The sequence below is a fragment of the Martes martes genome, assembly GCF_963455335.1.
Source record: "Martes martes genome assembly, chromosome: 18".
In the NCBI taxonomy this organism is placed as follows: domain Eukaryota; kingdom Metazoa; phylum Chordata; class Mammalia; order Carnivora; family Mustelidae; genus Martes; species Martes martes.
This window is the reverse complement of record NC_137906.1, coordinates 29,498,627-29,517,898: the sequence shown is the minus strand read 5'-3', so window position 1 is coordinate 29,517,898 and position 19,272 is coordinate 29,498,627. Positions and strand designations below refer to the sequence as shown.

At 44.7% G+C, this 19,272-nt stretch overlaps 2 protein-coding genes across 2 annotated transcripts in view; both read left to right on the top strand.

Annotated features, from left to right (window-relative positions):
• Positions 1-415: 415 nt before the first annotated feature.
• Positions 416-7,310, top strand: LOC308359444 (uncharacterized protein). The gene is made up of 2 exons (XM_080830486.1): positions 416-2,066; positions 6,733-7,310. Exon 1 carries the CDS (start codon positions 494-496, stop codon positions 2,027-2,029), a length of 1,536 nt encoding a protein of 511 aa, XP_080686612.1. The 5' UTR covers positions 416-493; the 3' UTR covers positions 2,030-2,066; positions 6,733-7,310.
• Positions 7,311-16,038: 8,728 nt separating this feature from the next.
• RRN3 (RRN3 homolog, RNA polymerase I transcription factor) overlaps positions 16,039-19,272 on the top strand; it is a 29,382-nt gene continuing 26,148 nt past the window's right edge. The window contains exons 1-2 of the mRNA XM_080830615.1: positions 16,039-16,165; positions 17,865-17,970. Coding sequence (XP_080686741.1) covers positions 16,077-16,165; positions 17,865-17,970 — 195 coding nt within the window. The 5' untranslated portion in view covers positions 16,039-16,076. The remainder of the gene's footprint in view (positions 16,166-17,864; positions 17,971-19,272) is intronic.

The following is a 19,272-nucleotide window of genomic DNA, read 5'->3' as shown; positions in this document are numbered from 1 at the left end:
GAACTCCTCGGAAGGGGGCAGCACCTGGGATCCACGCTGCACTCCCAGCTGGGAAGCAGTTACTAAAAAGAGGGCCCTTGCCCTTCGCTCTCCTTCGGGAACCCACCCTCGCTCTAGAACGCGAGGGGCATGGGGAAAAGAATGCAGCTACTTCATTCCCCCAAGGCGGGGACACAGCCCACTGTCCCCAAACGTCAATTCCCACACTCGTGACCCCACATGGCAGACTCCGCGCTGGGGAAACACGAGAGTGACGCAGTGGTCAGAAACCCTGCGCATGCGGGGAGGACCGGCGCGCGGGCGACGGGGCGTACTGCGCACGCGCCCCTCTGTGGGGCGGAGCCTCGTTTCCCCGCCCTCTCGCTCCGCCCCCTGCGCGGCGTACCCCCGGGCGTTGCCATGGCGACCCGGGGGCCACGGCCGGCCTGCGGCTGCACAGCCCGCCAGGTCTCTGAAGACCTGGAGGCGGCGGCGACGGCGGCAGTGGCAGGTCATGGAGCTTTCAAGAAACAGCGTGGAGACCAGGAAGCCCAGGGGCCTCGGGCGCTGCAGGCATTTCTTCTGGTTGGGCGTGGTCTTCGACACGGTGGGCGCGACCCTGCTGTTCACCGGGGTCTTCGCGCGCCTGCTCTTCTACGACCTGCTGCTCTACCTGGGTTCCATCATCATCTTCTTCAGCCTGCTCTGGTGGGTCTTCTGGTACACCGGCAACATCGAGCTGACCGCTGAGGAGTCCCTGAAGGAGCCCTTCCACGTGCCGTCCTCCACCGCGGCGAACGCGCTGAGCCAGCGCCTCTCTCACAGCCTCTGCAACGTGTCCCGCAGCTTGACGCGGATCCGGCGGCGCTGCGCTCCCAGGACGTTCCTGCTTAGATCTGCTTCTCTGAGTACGACCGGCCCGGCCCGGCCCGAAAACCAGCTGGAGCAGGAAGACCAGGGCAGAGACGCAACGGCAGGTGGCCAGGAGAGCGGCGACGCGCAAAACCTGGGCGGCGAGGACCTGGGCCCCAAACCTGAAGCTGTCGTGAGTTCAGAGGGAGTTCGCTCCCCAGGGCCTGATGCTGGGTCTCTGGGCGCCGAGGCTGGGCTGCCAGGGCCTGTGAAAGGATCGTTTTTCACTCATATGGCGACGCCTGAGTTCCCACCGTCTCCTCCCGACCAGCCTCAGCCTCTAGCCGTCCTCTCCTCCAGGAGCCTGCCTGTCCTTCCCTCGGCCTCCACCCGCCAGCCTCTAGCTCTCTGTGTTTCCAGGAGCCAGCCTGTGGCCACTCTTGCCTCTGCAGGCCAGTCTGCTGCCTCCCTGGCTTCTACCAGCCCTCCTCTGCTCAGTGTTGCCTCTGAGAGTCAGCCTGCTGTCCCCTTGTCCTCGATGACTCAACCTACAGTGGTCCTTGCCTCTCAGAACCAGCCCTTTGTGCCTGTGGCCTCTTGGGACCACGTCTCGGTTTCTCTGGACTCTCAGGTCCATATCTTGGTGCCGGTGCCTGCACAGAGCAACCTCCAGATCCTTTCGGCCTCTCAAAGCCACTCCCTGGTGTCTGTGGGTGCACAGAGCCACCTCCAAGTCCCACTGGCCTCCCAGAGCCAACTGGAGAATATTCCCCTGGCCTCTCAAACTCTGTCTTCAGGTGCTCAGGCTCCCCAGTCGGAGGGCCTGGCCACCCCTGGGTCTCTGATCCAGGTCCCAACGTCCCAGTCTTTTCAGGCCCAACCTGTGAACCTTTGGATCTCCCTTCCTGTCCAGGACTTTCAGGCCTTCGCTCACAACCAACAGACCCTCCAGAGCATCTCTTCGGTCCAAGAGATTTCTCCCAGCCAGTCTGCGCCTGTCCAAGAGTTTCAGAAGAAGCCAGTTGCACAGGCTTTTGAGACTCTGCCACCAGCGGGCCAGGAGCTAAGTCAGGAATTCCCTGCCACCGCGGCGTCCCCACCCCCTGAGTCCCAAGCTCCAGCTTCTCAGGCCCAGCAATCAGTGTCCCCTGAGAGCACAACCGCCCCTGCCTCAGAGATGCAGAGTAGCCCTCCCTAGTACAGAACCAGACCCCAGCCATAGGCCACTCTGCCAAGTAAGTGCCGTGGGCAGAATCTTCACCTGAGTATTCCTTGTTTCCGGGTCTGGGTTCTGATGGTTTCCTCAATCCCTTCTGCTGGAAAAAAAACCAAGTGGAGGCAAATGGCCTGTTCCTTCAGGGATTAGATCTTTTCCACTTTGGTAGGTTTTTTGTTGTTGTTTTTTTTTTTAATTTTTTTATATCCGCTTTGGTAGGTTTTTGAAACCTAGTGAGGTGAAGGTCTTACCTACTCTATCAGAGTGAGATTGCTTTCTTTTTATTTACGCTTTGTAAGGGCAGGGTCATTAAGACATTCCAGCAGGAGCTGTGGGTGCGGTGGGGAAAGGGACTCAGCACTGCTTCTGAAACAGAATGATTTTCGGTGGTCCAGGGACGCAGCCTGTAAGTTATTGCCCTCTCGGTTCTTTTTTTTTTTTTTTTTGAAGATTTTATCTATTTATTTGACAGACAGAGATCACAAATAGGCAGAAAAGCAGGCAGAGAGAGAGAGGAGGAAGCTGGCTTCCCGCTGAGCAGAGAGCCCGATGCAGGGCTCCATCCCAGGACCTGGGATCATGACCCGAGCTGAAGGCAGAGGCTTTAACCCACTGAGCCACCCAGGCGCCCCGTCCTCTCACTTCTTGAGCAGCCTTCATGATTCTATCAGGGAGAGCATCCTTAGCATGGACTTAGTGATCTCCAACAGCTCTCCAACATTTTGGTAGGCAACAACTGCACCAGCTAGGATGTAATACTACATGTGTTCAAGTTATTTCAACAGATAACTTCTGTTTATGCCAAGTCATACTGGTTTTTCTATTTGCAATAGTGATCGTTGCTTTTCAAAATACATTTATGTAAAAAAAAAACACTGAAACAATTTAAAGGTAAAAAGTAAGTGTGTAGTGAAACTTGAATGATCCTTAACTTTGGAAACCATTTGGCTGTTTGTAAATCCCGTGAGCTTTCTACTAAATTGAAAGACCCTTGGTGCTAACCTGTTGAATGAACTCTACGGTTGAGGCTACTGAGGACCAGTTCCGCTGAACTCCCCAACCCCTTGTCAGTTAGAAAGGTAGAGAAGGTCATGTGAAGGTCAAAATTGGTGAGCCTGCTTCTCAGTTGGTTAAGAGCTGTCATAATGGTATTTGCCGCTGAGTATCGATTTCCTTGTCTTTCTCTCTAATCCTATTCCATAAATTACCTACTCTGGAGGGGGAGTAGACAGCAGAGCACTATTTGGAGGTTATGTTAATGCTCCTTGTTTAAATGCTACCAACATGTTATCCACAAGGTTATTTCCTATTGGTTGGTTTCATTTCCAGGGTAGGGAACAATTGAATATTCAGTGATGTCAAAATTTTAATTTCCTTATAATTTTCTCCAGTTTTCCTTCAAGAGAGTGTATATAGGTGTACACCCACATATATATTCTATAGATAATCTTTAGGGACAGAGAACTCTGGCTCTTTTGGTTTTGTACAGTTTGGACACTCAGATTTTAAAATGAAATACAGTGACTCACGTTTATTTTTATTTAAAAAAAAATAAAAAAGCAAAATACTAACAAACCACAGTCATTCCAGAAGGAAAAGACTTAGTATGACTGAAAGAGATCATTAATTTTTCCCATTAATCATATCCTTTCATGTAATTTATATGGTTGAATTAAGTCTCAATATAATTCTTGAAGGGGGCTTAAGCACTTACTAGCTTCCAGAAATACTGGTAAATACGTATAGAGATGAAAGGATGCAGGCCTTGGCATCAGAAGGCTTTGTTACAGACTTAGTCCTCTAACTCAAAGGAACAACTGTAAAGAGGAGAAATTTTTAGACAAGAAAGGAAAGGGGTTTACCTAGTAATTCTTAGTGGAAGAATTTTTTTTTTTAAGATTTTATTTCTTTATTTGACAGAGGGAGAGATCACAAGTAGGCAGAGAGGCAGGCAGAGAGAGAGGGGGAAGCAGGCTCCCACTTGAGCAGAGAGCCCGATGCGGGACTCGATCCCAGGACCCGGGATCATGACCTGAGCTGAAGGCAGAGGCTTTAACCCCCTGAGCCACCCAGGCACCCCGGGAGAATTATTTTTTGATAGGAAGAGCCATGCAGTACCCTTCAAATAATTATTTCACTGACCAGACATTTACTGAATTTCCGTTAAGTGCTAGTCAATCACATTATGCACTAGGGATTCAGAGTTAAGTAAGAGTCCTCTGCTGTCCACATGCTCACTATTTATCGAGGAAGAACAGATACAGAAATAATTAGTGCAGGGGTGCCTGGATGCCTCACTTGATTGAAGGTCAGACTCTTGATTTTGGCTCAGGTCATGATCTCAGAGTGGTGAGATGGAGCCCCGCATCAATACTGGACTCTGAACTGGGTGTGGTAACTGCTTAGGATTCTCTCTCTCCCTCTTCCCCAACCGCCCCTGCCTTTTAAAAATGAATAAATAGGGGCGCCTGGGTGGCTCAGTGAGTTAAAGCCTCTGCCTTCGGCTCAGGTCATGATCTCAGGGTCCTGGGATCGAGCCCCGCATCCGGCATCTGCTCAGCAGGGAGCCTGCTTCCCCCTCTCTCTCTGCCTGCCTCTCTGCCTACTTGTGATCTCTGTCAAATAAATAAATAAAATCTTTTTAAAAAAATGAATAAATAAATAATAAAAATTGGAGGGGGATAAAAAGAAAAGAAATGACTAATGCAGTATGCTATCGCTGAAGTCTAGTCCAAGCCTTTCAGAATACAGGTCTGGGCTACATGAGGGATTTTTTGAGTTTGATCCCAAAGTAAGCATTCATTGGGTGAGGGAGATGGGAAGAACATGCCATGCAAAGGGAAAAAGCATCAATGAGAAGGCACAGAGCCATAAAAGTCTATGGCTTGCTGGGGACATACTTGGGAAAGGGTAATCTGATGCTGTAGTCATGGGTTCTTGGGACTCGGAGGCTGAGGTAAGGGGAGAAGCTTTGAAGGCTTGTGAAGAAGGAGAAGGTGTGTTAAAATCAAACCTGTGGTCTCTGTTGTAAGGAAGTGGCAATAGGCCAATAATGATAATAATTGCCAAGGTCTCTCCCAGTTAGTTCTGAGCGGAAAATGGACCTCTTAGACGCCAGCAGCGGTTTCTAACCCAAGTGTGGGCTCCATAGGCGTTCATCTCAGAAAACACTTTCAGGTGTATATTTACTTGTACATAACTTTTTTTTTTTTTTTTTGCTACTATGATGACATCAGGTAGAAGGAACACCAAATGTTATGACACATTGCTTGATATTGACCGTAAGATACATATTACCTAAAACAAGTGTTGACACATTTTTTCTATAAAGGCCCAGACAGTAAATATTTCAGGCTCTGTGGGCCAAGAAGCAAAATCAAGGATATTATGTGGCTGTTTATATAAGAGGAGAGAAGCTACCCCGGTTTGCCTGGGTGGGCGGAAGAGTTAGTTACTTTGACCCCAGTCACAGCATCTGGAGGCATTCACCTAAGAGCAACCGACCTGGGACAGAGGGAGAGGGGCATGGCCTGGCCCGTCAGGCCTGCAGCCAACCTGGTGCTTCACTCTGCCCCAGTGACACCCAGGTCCTCAGGGTGGAATTCTCTGCTCTCAGAGAACCTGGCCCTGTCATCTTGGTCCGCTGGCCTGACGTTGGGTGATTTCCAGAGTCTCTGACTCCCAGCTTCAGATCCCCCTGCGTGGTGCCTGGCATTTGCCAATACTGGAGTCTAGAATGTGTAGGCGGTGGTGTTCAGGCCCTGAGCAGACCCTTGGCCAGACAGGCAGCCATTGGGAGCTCTGAGGTGAGCCGGGATGGGAGCTGACACCCAGGTTGGTCTTGGAAGCTCACAGGGCTAGGCCACCGCGACACAAAACCGCAGAGCGAGGAGGGGTTCTCCTGGTATTTGGTGGGTAGAGGCCAGAGGGGCCGCACACAACACACAGTGCGCTGGCCAGCCCGGCCCAACACAGAATTATCCCACCCACAACATTGTTACTGTGAGGTTGAGGAACCCTCATCTAGAATAATTTAAAAAACTGCTCTCCAGTTCATGAGGTGCTTAAGGAAAGATCTTCTTATTCTCAGAGGACTCATTAGCTCTTCAGCAGTCGTGGTATCTTCTAGACCATGAAGATTTTATTCACCTTTATTTATCTTTATATAAATTTATTTTTATTCACCTTTGTTTTATATATCTTTATATCTTTATATTCTCATTTTGAATCAACACAGATGTGGCCGCATTTATTAATAACATACCATTTATTGGGGGTGTTTATAATAGACTACACCTGTACCAAGTAATTTACAGGCCTTGTCTTATTTCCCATAACAATCAGGTAGGCACCATTATTGTGTCCACTTCAAGGAAGGTAGACTTGATATTGATTGAAAGGTTAAGGCATTTTCTCAGTGCCACACAGATAGTGGAGCTGGAATTAATGTGCAGTAGATATATGATTTGTTAAAAGATGTAGATTATAAGTTTTCCTTCCACGTTAAAGTTATTATTGAGTCTTTTTTTTTTTTTGTAAGCCTGTCATTTGTAACACTCCAGACCAGTCTATGGGTGACTTCTCTATTGAAAACTTTACTCCCAGAGAGAGAATGAAAATCAAGAATTGTTCCATTCTGTTTATAAATACGATCTCACATAAAAATTGCTTTTTTTTCTTTCCAGAATCACCAAAGTTTCCACAGACTTAGGCTCCAACTTTATGAAAGCACAAATACATACCTTAACCTCGTTTTGGAAACCTCTGTATGGGGTCCTCACCTGTCTCAGACCAACAGGCCTCCGACGTTGCTTCTGCCAAGTATGTTTGTGTCGGTGTTGGGGAGAGTTTTCCAGATTCACGTCATAAATTTCTTTATTGCCAGAATTTTAAGCCATAATAAACTATGCTATTCCAAATGAACTTTGTTTTAAAATAAGTTGGTTTTTAAAATAGACTGCTTGTGAAAGCATTCCAGCATTCCAAGTGGAAAAGAACGCCTAGCATACTCTGGGTAAAGGTGAAAGTAAGTACACTTCCCACAGAAATGGACACTGGGAAGTGTAAGTCTGTGTATTTAAGGGTACTTTGTGACCTCGCTAATGAAGAGAAAACTTAACACAATCAGTGCATTGTAACATGCCACAATTTATATTTATATGCTTATTTTGATTTAAGGAACAAAAATTTCCCATTTTCCCAAGGATTTTAAAATCTGATTGGATTGTATATTTTAATGATAAATAAAATTCATTTGAGAATATCCTCCTCTTACATTCTTTTTTGTATCAGTAGATTATATATGCAAGAATGCTCTAATAGATGGATAGTTTTCTTTTTTTTTTTAGATGGATAGTTTTCTTTTTAAATTTCTAGTAATAGGCAAAAGCATTTTTTAAAAGATTTTATTTATTTATTTGACAGAGATCACAAGTAGGCAGAGAGGCAAGTGGGGGGGGGCGAAGCAGGCTCCCCGCTGAGCAGAGAGCCCGATGGGGGCTCGATCCCAGGACCCTGAGACCATGATCTGAGCCGAAGGCAGAGGCTTTAACCCACTGAGCCACCCAGGCGCCCCAGCAAAAGCATTTTTTAGATGGTACAGAACTTTTGATCAAAACTTCCAAAAATGTAAACTGTTTTTATATTTCCTCCCCTTTTCTGTCCTATACTTCCATAGTCCTATATTTGTAATTTTAAAAAATTAACTCAGACAGGAAGACCATGCATTGCAGATACTTGGAACAAAGAATCATGGAAGGACATTACACTAAGTGAAGTAAGCCAGTCACAGCAAGACAAATACTATATGGTTCCACTTATATGACATTTCTCATATGATAGAATTGAATTCACGAGACGAAAAGTAGAGGGGTGGCTGCCAGGGCTTGGGGCTGGGGGTAGGAACAGGGAGGTGTATGATAGGTAAAGCCTTTCAGATGAAAGGAGTTCTGGAGATTGGTTTCACAACAGTGTGAATGTACTTAACACTAGCAAACTGCACACTTAAAAATGGTTAAGATAATGGGGCACCTGGGTGGCTCAGTTGGTTAAGTGTCTGCCTTAGGCTTAGGTCATGATCCTGGGGTCCTAGGGTCGGGGGATCCCTCCCTTGGGCTTCCTGCTCAGTGGGGAATCTGCTTTTCCTTCTCCCTCTGCCCCTACCTCCTGCTCGTGCTCTCTCTTGCATTCTCTCTCTCTCAAATAAATTAATTATTAAATCTTTAAAAAAATGGTTAAGATGGTACATTTTCTGTATATTTTACCACAATAAAAAAATAAACGGATTAAACCGGCAGTTTATAAACCACCTGACATTTATAAATTTCTTTTTAAGGAATAAATATACACAACAGTTGAGTTTCTGGATATAAAATGTACCAGGTAAGCAGCTATTTAGTACCTCAGGAACTAGAGTTAGGAACTTAGAGAAAAATCACTTTTAATGTACTACTGAACAAAGGACAAAAGGTATGGTAGAGGGGGTATGCAAGCAAGTGCGCCCACGCTTACAAAACCCTACAGAAAACCTTTACTAGGATTGGACTTGATTTTTTTTTAAAGATTTTTAAAGATTTTATTTATTTATTTGACAGAGATCTCAAGTAGGTGGAGAGGCAGTTGGAGGGGGGGCGGCGGGGAAGCAGGCTCCCCGCTGAGCAGAGAGCCCGATATAGGGCTCCATCCCAAGACCCTGGGATCATGACCTGAGCCAAAGGCAGAGGCTCTAACCCACTGAGCCACCCAGGTGCCCCTGTATTTAATTTTTTAGAAAGATTTTATTTTTAAGTAGTTTCTACACCCTATGTAGGGCTTGAACCCACAACCTGAGATCAAGAGTCACATGCTCCACCGAATTTGTCAGTGAGACTCCCCTTTCTGTACATTTTATTTTATTTTTATTTATTTGACAGAGACCACAAGTAGGCAGAGAGGCAGGCAGAGAGAGAGGAGGAAGCAGGCTCCCTGCTGAGCAGAAAGCCCGATGTAGGGCTCCATCCCAGGACCCTGGGATCATGACCTGAGCCAAAGGCAGAGGCTTAACCCACTGAGCCACTCAGGCGCCCCTTTTCCGTACATTTTAAAAGAATGTTCTGGGCGCCAGCGTAGCTTGGTTGGTTGAGGGCTGGACTCTTGCCGTTGACTCAGGTCCTAAGTCTGCTTGTCTTCTTCTCCCTCTGGCTCTCCCCTTGTTCAGACGCTTTCGCTCATGCGCTCTCTCTAAAATAAATGAACAGATCTTTTTAAAAATTTTAAAAATAGAAATGTTCTTATAGAATGAACCAATTTTTAAAATTTAAATCTTTGACTAGGTAAAATATTTCCCTATTACAAAATTCAAAAAGCATAAAATGGCGTATGGTGAAGTTTCCCTGCATCCCGCAGCACAGTAAAAATGTTGTTAGTTTTGAGGGGCACCTGAGTTGCTCAGTCAGCTGAATGAATGACTCTTGATATTGGCCCAGGTCATGATCTCAGAATCATGAGATCATGCCTGCAGAGAACTCCATGCTGGGTGTGTAGCCTGCCTAAGATTTTCTCTCTTCCTATTTTGTTCTCCCCCGACTTTTAAAAATGTTATTAGTTTTTTTTAAAAGATTTTATTTATTTATTTGACAGAGAGGGATCACAAGTAGGCAGAGAGGAGAGAGAGAGAGATGGGGAAGTAGGCTCTCTGCTGCGCAGAGAGCCCGATGCAGGGCTCGATCCCAGAACCCTGAGATCGTGACCTGAGCCAAAGGCAGAGGCTTAACCCACTGAGCCACCCAGGCATCCCAAAAATGTTTTTAGTTTTTTGTAAATCCTTTCATTGAAAAAAATATATATATAATTGTATAGATAATATATATATTCACGTATGTATAAAGTGCTTGCATATTCCAGTATTTCTTAGCATACTTTTCAGCACCTTGCTTTTTTTTACTTAACACACATCTTGAAGATCCTTCCCTTTCGTGCAGTTAAAGACCTTGTTCTTTTTATGAACACGGTATTCCAGTTAGTGGATTTTTCATAATTAACTTGTTTCCTACTCATGGACATTTTGGTTATTTCTAATCTAATGAATGTTTTTAAGTAATACAAAATTTGGACCTAATAAATAGATAGGGACCAATCTATTCTAGGGACTAATGATTTGACCATTGACTTTAAGAATTTCAAAGGCCATTTAGTCTTGTCCCTCGCCCCTCCTCCCTTGAAACAAACACACAAATAAAAATTATAAAGAAAATAAGGGACTTGCTTCAGATCTTGTAGGTAGTTCATGGCAGAGTCTGGGCTAAATCTGACAGCCCTTGGTTTGAGTCTTCCTTCCAACAAATCTGTATAATTAACATTTTACTGCATTGTTAATAGCCTCCTTTAAAAAATATATTATCTTAGTGGCTTGAACTTGAGTTCAGAAAGGATAATGAGGCATTTTACTTCACTGTTCCGTCACCACCAGAACATTTTCATTTTTTAAGGACATGGTTCAAAAAGAAAAAGTGAAGTGCACCTGGTGGCTCAGTCTGTTAAGCATCTCATTTTTTATTTCAGCTCAGGTCATGACCTCAGGGTTAGGAGATCAAGCCCCACATCAGGCTCCCCATGCTCTCTCTTCCTCAAATCTTTAAACAAGGTGAAGTGAAATTGTACTAAACAGTGCTGAAGGCTCTTTGTTGAAAAGTAAGTGTTCCTCCAACCCCTGACTCCACAGTCCTCCACGGCCCTTACCCAGAAACGATCGCTGTTACTAGTGTCTGGTGTCTGGGATACCAATTCAGAGACTCTGTGCAAAACCCTGCACACACACGTGTGTGTGTGTGTCTGTGTAATAAACAGGACACTCTAGATCTTGTTCTGTGCCTTCCCTTTTTTGCTTTTTAAAGTTTCTCTAAAGTTGTTAATATGCAAGTTAAATCTGATTTTACATGTTTCTAACTCCTTGAAGGCTGGAATCCTCTCTTTTGTTTCTCCCACAAGACATATAAAATACGCTGAAGTATTTTGGACTTGGTTTTATTCTTCTAATAGTTAAGGTCATACCTGACATCATTCTGAATAAGAATCAGAATCAATGTGTTGTTCTCTTCAACACTAATCCAAGCATTTGATGTAATGTATAAGTCAGAACTCAGTTGTGAAAATCACTGGCTAGAGATAGTGATAGTGAAAAACAAAATAACAGAGTTCAAAGAGTCTCATCTTTACCTTTGGTCTTACCCAAGATTTCTAAAACTGGAGTTACTAAAAAGTAATTAAATAGATGTATTTTCTATTTAGTACATACTAAGTGCTAGGTACCACATGGGACACAAAGATGACTCGGTCTCTACAGAAGTCATTTCCTTTCTCTCTATTTGTGCTATTGTACAGCAAGAAATTAAGGGGCTAACTAATTGGTCTAGAACTAGATAAGCACAAAGTAATTAGGCATTGGATGCAGTTTTTTAAAATAGAAAGTTTTAAAAACCATGGGAAACAGACTGTATTCTAAGTCACAAGATGCAAAATATGCAAGATATTATTGCCGGGCAATTTATGAGTTATTTTCTTCTCTCCATCATCTATCTCATAGGTCAGTTTTCACCTGGTTGTGACTCTATCAAGTATCTCAATATATCTCATATTTACAGGAAACCAAGTGGGCAAATGCTACTGTCATTTACTAAGAACCTATCCTGTTCTGCTCACTGTGTCATACTTTGTGGTCTCTGCTTTATGTGCTCCAATCTAATCCTTAACACTAGCTCTGAAATAGCTTAAAAAAAAATACCTATCCCCTGGGTGCCTGGGTGGCTCAGTCCGTTAAGTGCCTTTGGCTCAGGTCATGATCCCAGGAGGCTGGGACTGAGTGCTGCATCAGGCTTTCTGTTCAGTGGGGAGCCTGCTTCTCCCTCTGCCTGCAGCTCCCCCTGCTTGTGCTCTCTTACTCTTTCTCTCAAATTAATAAACAAAATCTTTAAAAAATAGTTATCCCCATTTTATAGATAAAGCAACTAGAGTTCTAAGAACATGAACCAGTTGCCCAGAGTAATAGAGGAAACAACAAAGTTGAAATTTTTATCCTGCATTTGACTGTGGGTTCTACTAATGGGCAAAATTTAGCAAAACTGGGGTGCCTGGGTGGCTCAGTGGGTTAAATCCTCTGCCTTCAGCTTGGGTCATGATCCCGGGGTCCTGGGATTGAGCCCTGCATCAGGGTCTCTGCTCGGCAGGGAGCCTGCTTCCTCCTCTTTCTCTGCCTGCCTCTCTACCTACTTGTGATCTCTGTCTGTTAAATTAATTTTAAAAAAATTAAGAAAATTTAGCAAAACCAATGGGACAATTTCAAATATAAAAACATTTAAAAATTAACCTTGTTACTGTGATAATTTACCCTTCTCCCATTTTGTATGAGTTAATATAGTTCATTGGACTAGATAAACATGGAAGACTATATGCTTTTCATTTTTTAAAATTTTTAAAAATTTCAAACGTGTTTAAAAATAGGTTCCATGCCCATTGTGGGGCTTGAACTCATGACCTGGAGATCAAGAGTCACATGCTTTACTGACAGAGCTTTACTACCCCAGACTATATGCTTTTTAGTCATCTGAACAAAAAAAGAGAGAGAGAGAAAACTATATTTTGACAAGTGCCAAAATTCATAAATTATAATACAATATGCCATATATATACTGGAGATACACAGTTGAGAACTTGCATTAGTGAATGGAGTTTTTAGAAAGATAATTGATTCATGAACTAATTGTTGACTCTTTCTGGAAAGGGGAAAGGAACACATGGAATACCTCCCATTGGTTTTGCTGTTTAGAAATTGTTGATCTGGATCTTTCCAACCATTCAGCCATTTGGAAAACTTTTTTTGGTAAACATTTCTTTTTTTTTAATACTTTATTTATTTATTTGACAGACCGAGATCACAGTAGGCAGAGAGGCAGGCAGAGAGAGAAAGGGAGAAGCAGGCTCCCTGCTGAGCAGAGAGCCCGAGGTGGGGCTCGATCCCAGGACTCTGGGATCATGACCTGAGCTGAAGGCAGAGGCTTTAACCCACTGAGCCACCTAGGGGCCCCTGGTAAACATTTCTTGAGCATTAATAGCTGCCCTCTCATCCACAGCAAGTAAATTGGAAGCCATTGGGTACAATATGACCTCACCTGTCTGGATTCAGTTAGAGAAGGGCACTTGACTCAAATTTAGTCAATGAGAAATTCTTTGTTGCCTTAATCTATCCTTGTATCCTTAGAAACAAAGTCTCCTTTTTTGCTTAAGCTAGCTCGAGATAGTTTCTGTTACTTTCAAGCCAAGAAGCTTTAACCAACAGAATTACTCTAGGGATGATTGTAAAATTCATCTCTCAGGGAAGACTGCTCTTTTGAAAAAACAGTTTAATGGGCCTTCTGGGTATATGAAAGTAAAGCAAAGGTTCATTCTGGACTGAAGAAGCTCAAAACAATTATGAACAAATGCAATGCACAGTGATAAAAAGGAATGACTACATTGTGGCCAAGGCTGTCTTTGCAGGCTGCCGTGTTAATGCTTTTTCGCCTTTCTGTGTGTATGTGTGTGGTTTCTTTGTTTGTTTGTTTGTTTTTGTAGGAGAGGTCTTTCCTTTCCTTTTTTTTTTTAAGTACATGTGCAGCCAAAGGAAGAACTCCTTTTTATTTTATTTTAATTAAATAATCTCTATACCTAATGTGGGGCTTGAACTCAAGACCCTGAGATCAACCTACAGACTGAGCCAGCCAGGTGCCCCGTCTTCACTTTCTTTGATTAGAGCTGGAGATAAAAAGAGATGGGACTCCAGGGAAGGCAAGACTGGATAAAGAAAGCTTTTGTCCTGGCAAGATGAGTTGGCCCATGGAATAAGGTGACTGAGTAGAGGAGCTCCAATGAAGGGACATGACCAAAGATCTTCAACAGTGAATTATGCTATTTAGCTTTAAGATTTTCCTTGTATTATGTTGAAGCTTCCATTGAAAAAAATTTTTAACATGGAATCTAGTCTTAACTGTGCTTTGGGAAAATAAGGAGCTGTGCTCAAGCTTAAGGGAAAGATATTGCTTGGAGTGTATATTGGCACAATCACTTTGGAAAACTCTTTCAACTGTGTCTTGAATCCCCTCCAAGCCAACAATTCTACCCTAGAAAAATTTCTACACACGTGACTCAGGAGACTATACGAACATATTCACAGCAATATGTGGGGGTTGGGGGAGGAAAAAATAATCTAAATGTTGGTGATAAGAAAATGGATATATAAATCATGGTATATTCATATAATGGAATGCTTCATGGCAGAGAAACACAACAGGGATGGACTGAAATCAGAAGTATAATGCAGCGTGGAACTAATTTTATCATGGAAAGATAAGCAAAAGTATATATATAATAGTTTAGGAATATATATGGTAATTACATAAGAAAAGTTGAAATGGTTTTAGAAAGTTAGGGTAGTAATTAGCTTTGGGAAGAAGCAGAGAGAAGGTGGGACCTGGGAGGAACATACAGGAAGCTTCAACAGTACAGGTTCAAGTTCTGTTTCATAAATTGGGCCATACATTCACCGGTATCCATTTTATTAAAATGTATAGCCTGCATTAATATATTTTTTTCATGCATGCCAGACTCAAAAATGAAAGAATAAAGTAATTGTCAAATTGTTTGACAGTGCAGAGTTAAATTTCTACTGACAGTGTTTGAGAGTGCCAATGAATGTGATTTAATTTTTTTTTCCTTCTGCTTTGGGGATGGAGGGGATGAGATTCCAACTTTAAGTCTGTCTTGGAGTATCTGTGAGTTAGGGTGCAATTTCTTCTACTCTCAGGACATTGATGATATCTCCCCAACATTCGGAAGGAACTCTAAACCAATGGCATAAGAAATGGTGGGACTGGGTCGCCTGGGTGGCTCAGTGGGTTAAAGCCTCTGCCTTCGGCTCAGGTCATGATCTCAGGGTCCTGGGATCGAGCCCCACATCGGGCTCTCTGCTCGGCGGGGAGCCTGCTTCCTCCTCTCTCTCTCTCTCTCTCTGCCTGCCTCTCTGCCTACTTGTGATCTCTCTCTGTCAAATTAATAAACAAAATCTTAAAAAAAAAAAAAAAGGAAGAAAGAAATGCTGGGACCGTATGGAGTTGGTGATAGTTACCGATTTTACACTGTTGCAAAGTAGAACAGTGCTTTATATTTAACAAGTTGCTGTCGTTGGTTTAATATCCTTTTGATGGTTCTATAGTTTCCAAAGGTTGCAACATTTTTCCATTCCTAGAAACTGAGGGGAGGGGCAATCCCTCTTTCCCTCCCCTTCCTTCCCACCCACCATGCCTTGGCACCTGCTGTTCCCCATGTTCGAAAACCTTTCGCTGCTTTGTTGATCTGGCCGACTCCTGGACCTCCCTTAAAACTTTAAGTTCAAAGGCTAACGCCTCTTGCAAACTGTCTCCTCACTCATTGATGTCTCACCCCAGACCGCCACAGCGCGGGGATTTATGGGCAAATGGCTCCGTCAAACCTCATCCCCAAGATGAGTTTGGACGTCTGCGAGGATAGTGCCAAGGGTACAGAGCCCAGGATGCTCGGTGGAGCAGCCTAGTTCGAATCCCCCGGCCGCCCCCATCGCTGCGCGGGTTTGGGTTAATTAGAGCCTCGGTTTCTTCACTTTGACTGAGGGATGCTTTGACTCCGACAAGGTAATACTCGTGGAACCCGGCCACCGCTTAGCACCCCCCGGGGGGTTCTCGCGCTTCCTTCACAACGCCGGGAGCTGCTGGCAGCCGCGAAAGATCTCTCCTCCGCCCCCGCTGTGGCCACTCCAAACGCCGCACCCCTCGGAAAGTCCTCCAGCTGCGAGGAGGGGCCCTGACGCAGAGCCGGGAGGAGCGCGAGCTTTGGCGGCGCTCTAGCCCGCCCGGATCGCCGCGCTCTCACTCGGGAATCCTGATTGGCTGAAGGCCGCCGCTCGCGCGTGCGTCTTCCGGGCCACAGGGCATGCCCGAAGGAGCACGACTTCCGGTGCGAAGCGCAGTCGTCGCGCTTGTCCGGCCCAATGGCGGCCCCGCTGCTTCACACGCGGTTTCCCGGGGATGCGGCCGCCCCAGCCTCTGCAGTCAAGACGCTGGGCGCGTCGAGGACTGGGTGAGAGTCCGGGACGCTTCCTTCTGCGCCTCTGGGACCGAAGCCCAGGGACCGGGGTTAGGGCAGCGGATGTGAAAGGGCCAGGGGCAGAGCTGAGGAAATCGTGGGAGCAACGGCTAGAGGGTCATCTCGGGTTCTCGGGAGTAAGGCCAGGCCCCTTAAGTGGGTAGTAAAGGTGGGAGAGGGGCTGGGAAAATGAATCTGTTCTCCGTTCCAGAGTCCCCATTTCTCCCCACGGGGCTGCCTCGTAGCGCCCCAGGCCGGGGGACTCTCTTCTGCTTTACTCATCCCTCCCGCTTCTTCGTCCAGACGTGGAGAGAGTTCCCTGAGCGCTTTGATTTATCAGGCGAACGTTGTCATTGATGGCAAATGAACTCGTAATTTTCTGTTGATGTTTGAAATTTGTTTCCACATGCACGTTTTTTAATAGTCTTCCTCAACTCTTTTTTTAAGAAAAAAGATTTGTTATTTGAGAGAGGGAGAGCGAGCTGGGGGAGGGCCCCAAGGAGAGGGAATCTCAAGCCGACACCCCGCTGAGCTCAGCGCTGGAGGTGGGGCTCAGTCTCAGGACCCTGAGATCATGACCTCAGCCGAGATCAAGAGTCCCACGCTTAACCGACTGAGCCACCCAGGCGTCCCTGTCTTTCTTAACTTTGGAAGCACCTAATCCCCATAAAACATTTTGGGGTTTAACTTTTGGAGTCATTAGTAAGATGCTGTTTTCTCCCCCACTACTCCGCTCTGAGAAAAGGAAAAAAAAAACTTTATGAAACACTTAGCAATTATACCCTTCATAGTATTTATTAAGGGCCTGTATTTTCGTGGTTATACACTAAAAACAGTAGTCTATCAAAAGAGACATCTGCTCTCAACAGAGCTTAAAGAGGGAAAGACAGTGATCAGGCAAATAAATAAAAGAATAGCATGGTTGCAGGTAGAGTTAACTTGAAGAAATAAAAACAGGGTAATAGGGGGAGTGAGGGGATGGAGACTTTCAATTTTGGCCCCTCTGACTTTTGACCTTCAGCTTCAATGAAGACAGGAACTCAGTGTGTCTAGATCTGGAGCATGAGTATTTCAGATAAAGGGAACAGGAAGAGACATGGGAATCAGCTTGGCAAGTCTGAAGAATATCAAGGACAGTACGGTTGCAGCGTGTTAACTGGAGATGAGGTCGGAGAGGTAGGGGCCAGTTTAATGTAGGACCTTGAAGACAGTGACAAAGAGTTTGAAATTATATTCTTTTTTTTTTTTTTAAGATCTTATTTATTTATTTGACAGATCACAAGTAGGCAGAGAGGCAGGCAGAGAGAGAGAGAGAGGAGGAAGCAAGTCCCTGCCGAGCAGAGAGCCTGATGTGGGGCTCGATCCCAGGACCCTGAGATCATGACCTGAGCCGAAGGCAGAGGCTTAACCCACTGAGCCACCCAGGCGCCCCTTGAAATTATATTCTAAGGGAGGTGGAAGACCTTTGGAGAATTTAACAGGAGAGTAGAGTAGCAGGATCTGTTTTAAGTTTTGGAAAGATCATTAGATCACTGAATGAAGACTTTGGGAGGTTAGAGTGGAAGCAAGGAGGCCAGGTAGGAGGCTTTAGCAGTAGTCCCATGGAATGATGTTGGCTCCATAAATATTGACTACTACAATTTTTATTATTCTCTGTCCTGCACTTAATAGTGTGATAATCTTGGTTCTACAGGCTTTCAGATATGCTCACATTAGAGAATGATTTCTTCAATTCTCCCCCAAGAAAAACTGTTCGGTTTGGTGGGACTGTGACAGAAGTCTTGCTGAAGTACAAAAAGGTAAGAGGTGATAATGTGAGGTTTGGTGTCCTGTCCCCTGCCCACTCCTGCTTGCTTGCTTGCTTCCTTTAAAAGATTATATTTATTTGACAGAGAGAGACACAGCAAGAGAGGGAACACAAGCAGGGGTGGTGGGAGAAGGAGAAGCAGGCCTCCTGCAGAGCAGGGATCCTGATGCAGGGCTCTATTGCAGGACCCTGGGATCTTGACCTGAGCTGAAGGCAGACACTTAATGACTGAGCCACCCAGGTGCCCCTTCCCCCTGCTTTATTGAGATGTAATTGATAGGTTGAAGTTTGGTTCTTCTTCTTTTTTTTAAATTTTATTTATTTGACACACAGAGAGAGATCACAAGTAGGCAGAGCAGCAGGCAGAGAGACAGAGGGAAGCAGGCTCCCCGCTGAGCAGAGAGCCTGATGTGGGGCTCGATTGCAGGACCCTGAGACCATGACCTGAGCGGAAGGCAGAGGCTTAACCCACTGAGCCCCCCAGGCGCCCCAGAGGTTTGGTTAATTTGTTACTGGTTAGGATACACTCAAGTCTTTATAAAACTAAAGACCAGTAGATGTAATAAAGTGAATTTGAGATGTCAGTCTTGAAGTCAGTTATTTAATAACAGCATTATATTATCAGCTTAGAATTAGAGTAATAACCTTTTTGCTGAGGTTGTATATCTTCACATGCTTTACTTACAGAGTATCCTTAAAAAACTTGAGCAAGTGCTAGAATAAAAGTCATTATTAGATCAGAGCATTTTTCTTTCTTTACAAAAAAAAAATTTTTTTAAAGATTTTATTTATTTATTTGAGAGAGAGAGTGAGTGAGAACACCAGAGCAGGGAGGGTCAGAGGGAGAAGCAGACTCCCCACTGAACTGGGAACCCATTGCTGTCTCGATCCTGGGACCCTGGGATCATGACCTGAGCTGAAGGCAGACTCTTACCTGACTGAGCCACCCAGGCGCCTAAGAGCATTTTATTTCTTGAGGAATTACCTACGCATTGTTTGGGACAATAAACCAGCTCTATCAGTAGTTTTTTGTTTTGACTTTGTTTTAGTTTAGAAGTGCTTCTACTAAATCTCGGTGATGGAGGGAAATTATGAATGTTCGTTTTTATACATGTAAGCATTTTAGATCCACATACGTGAATGGATGGTATCTTGCACCATCAGTTGTTGCATTTAGGTGTCAGTACACAAGTATACCTAAATGTGAACAACCTTTCAGTATTCATTTTTATTTTTTTCCAAGCCGCCTAGCTGCACTAACATGAGTTTTTAAATGTTTGGAGATAACAATTTT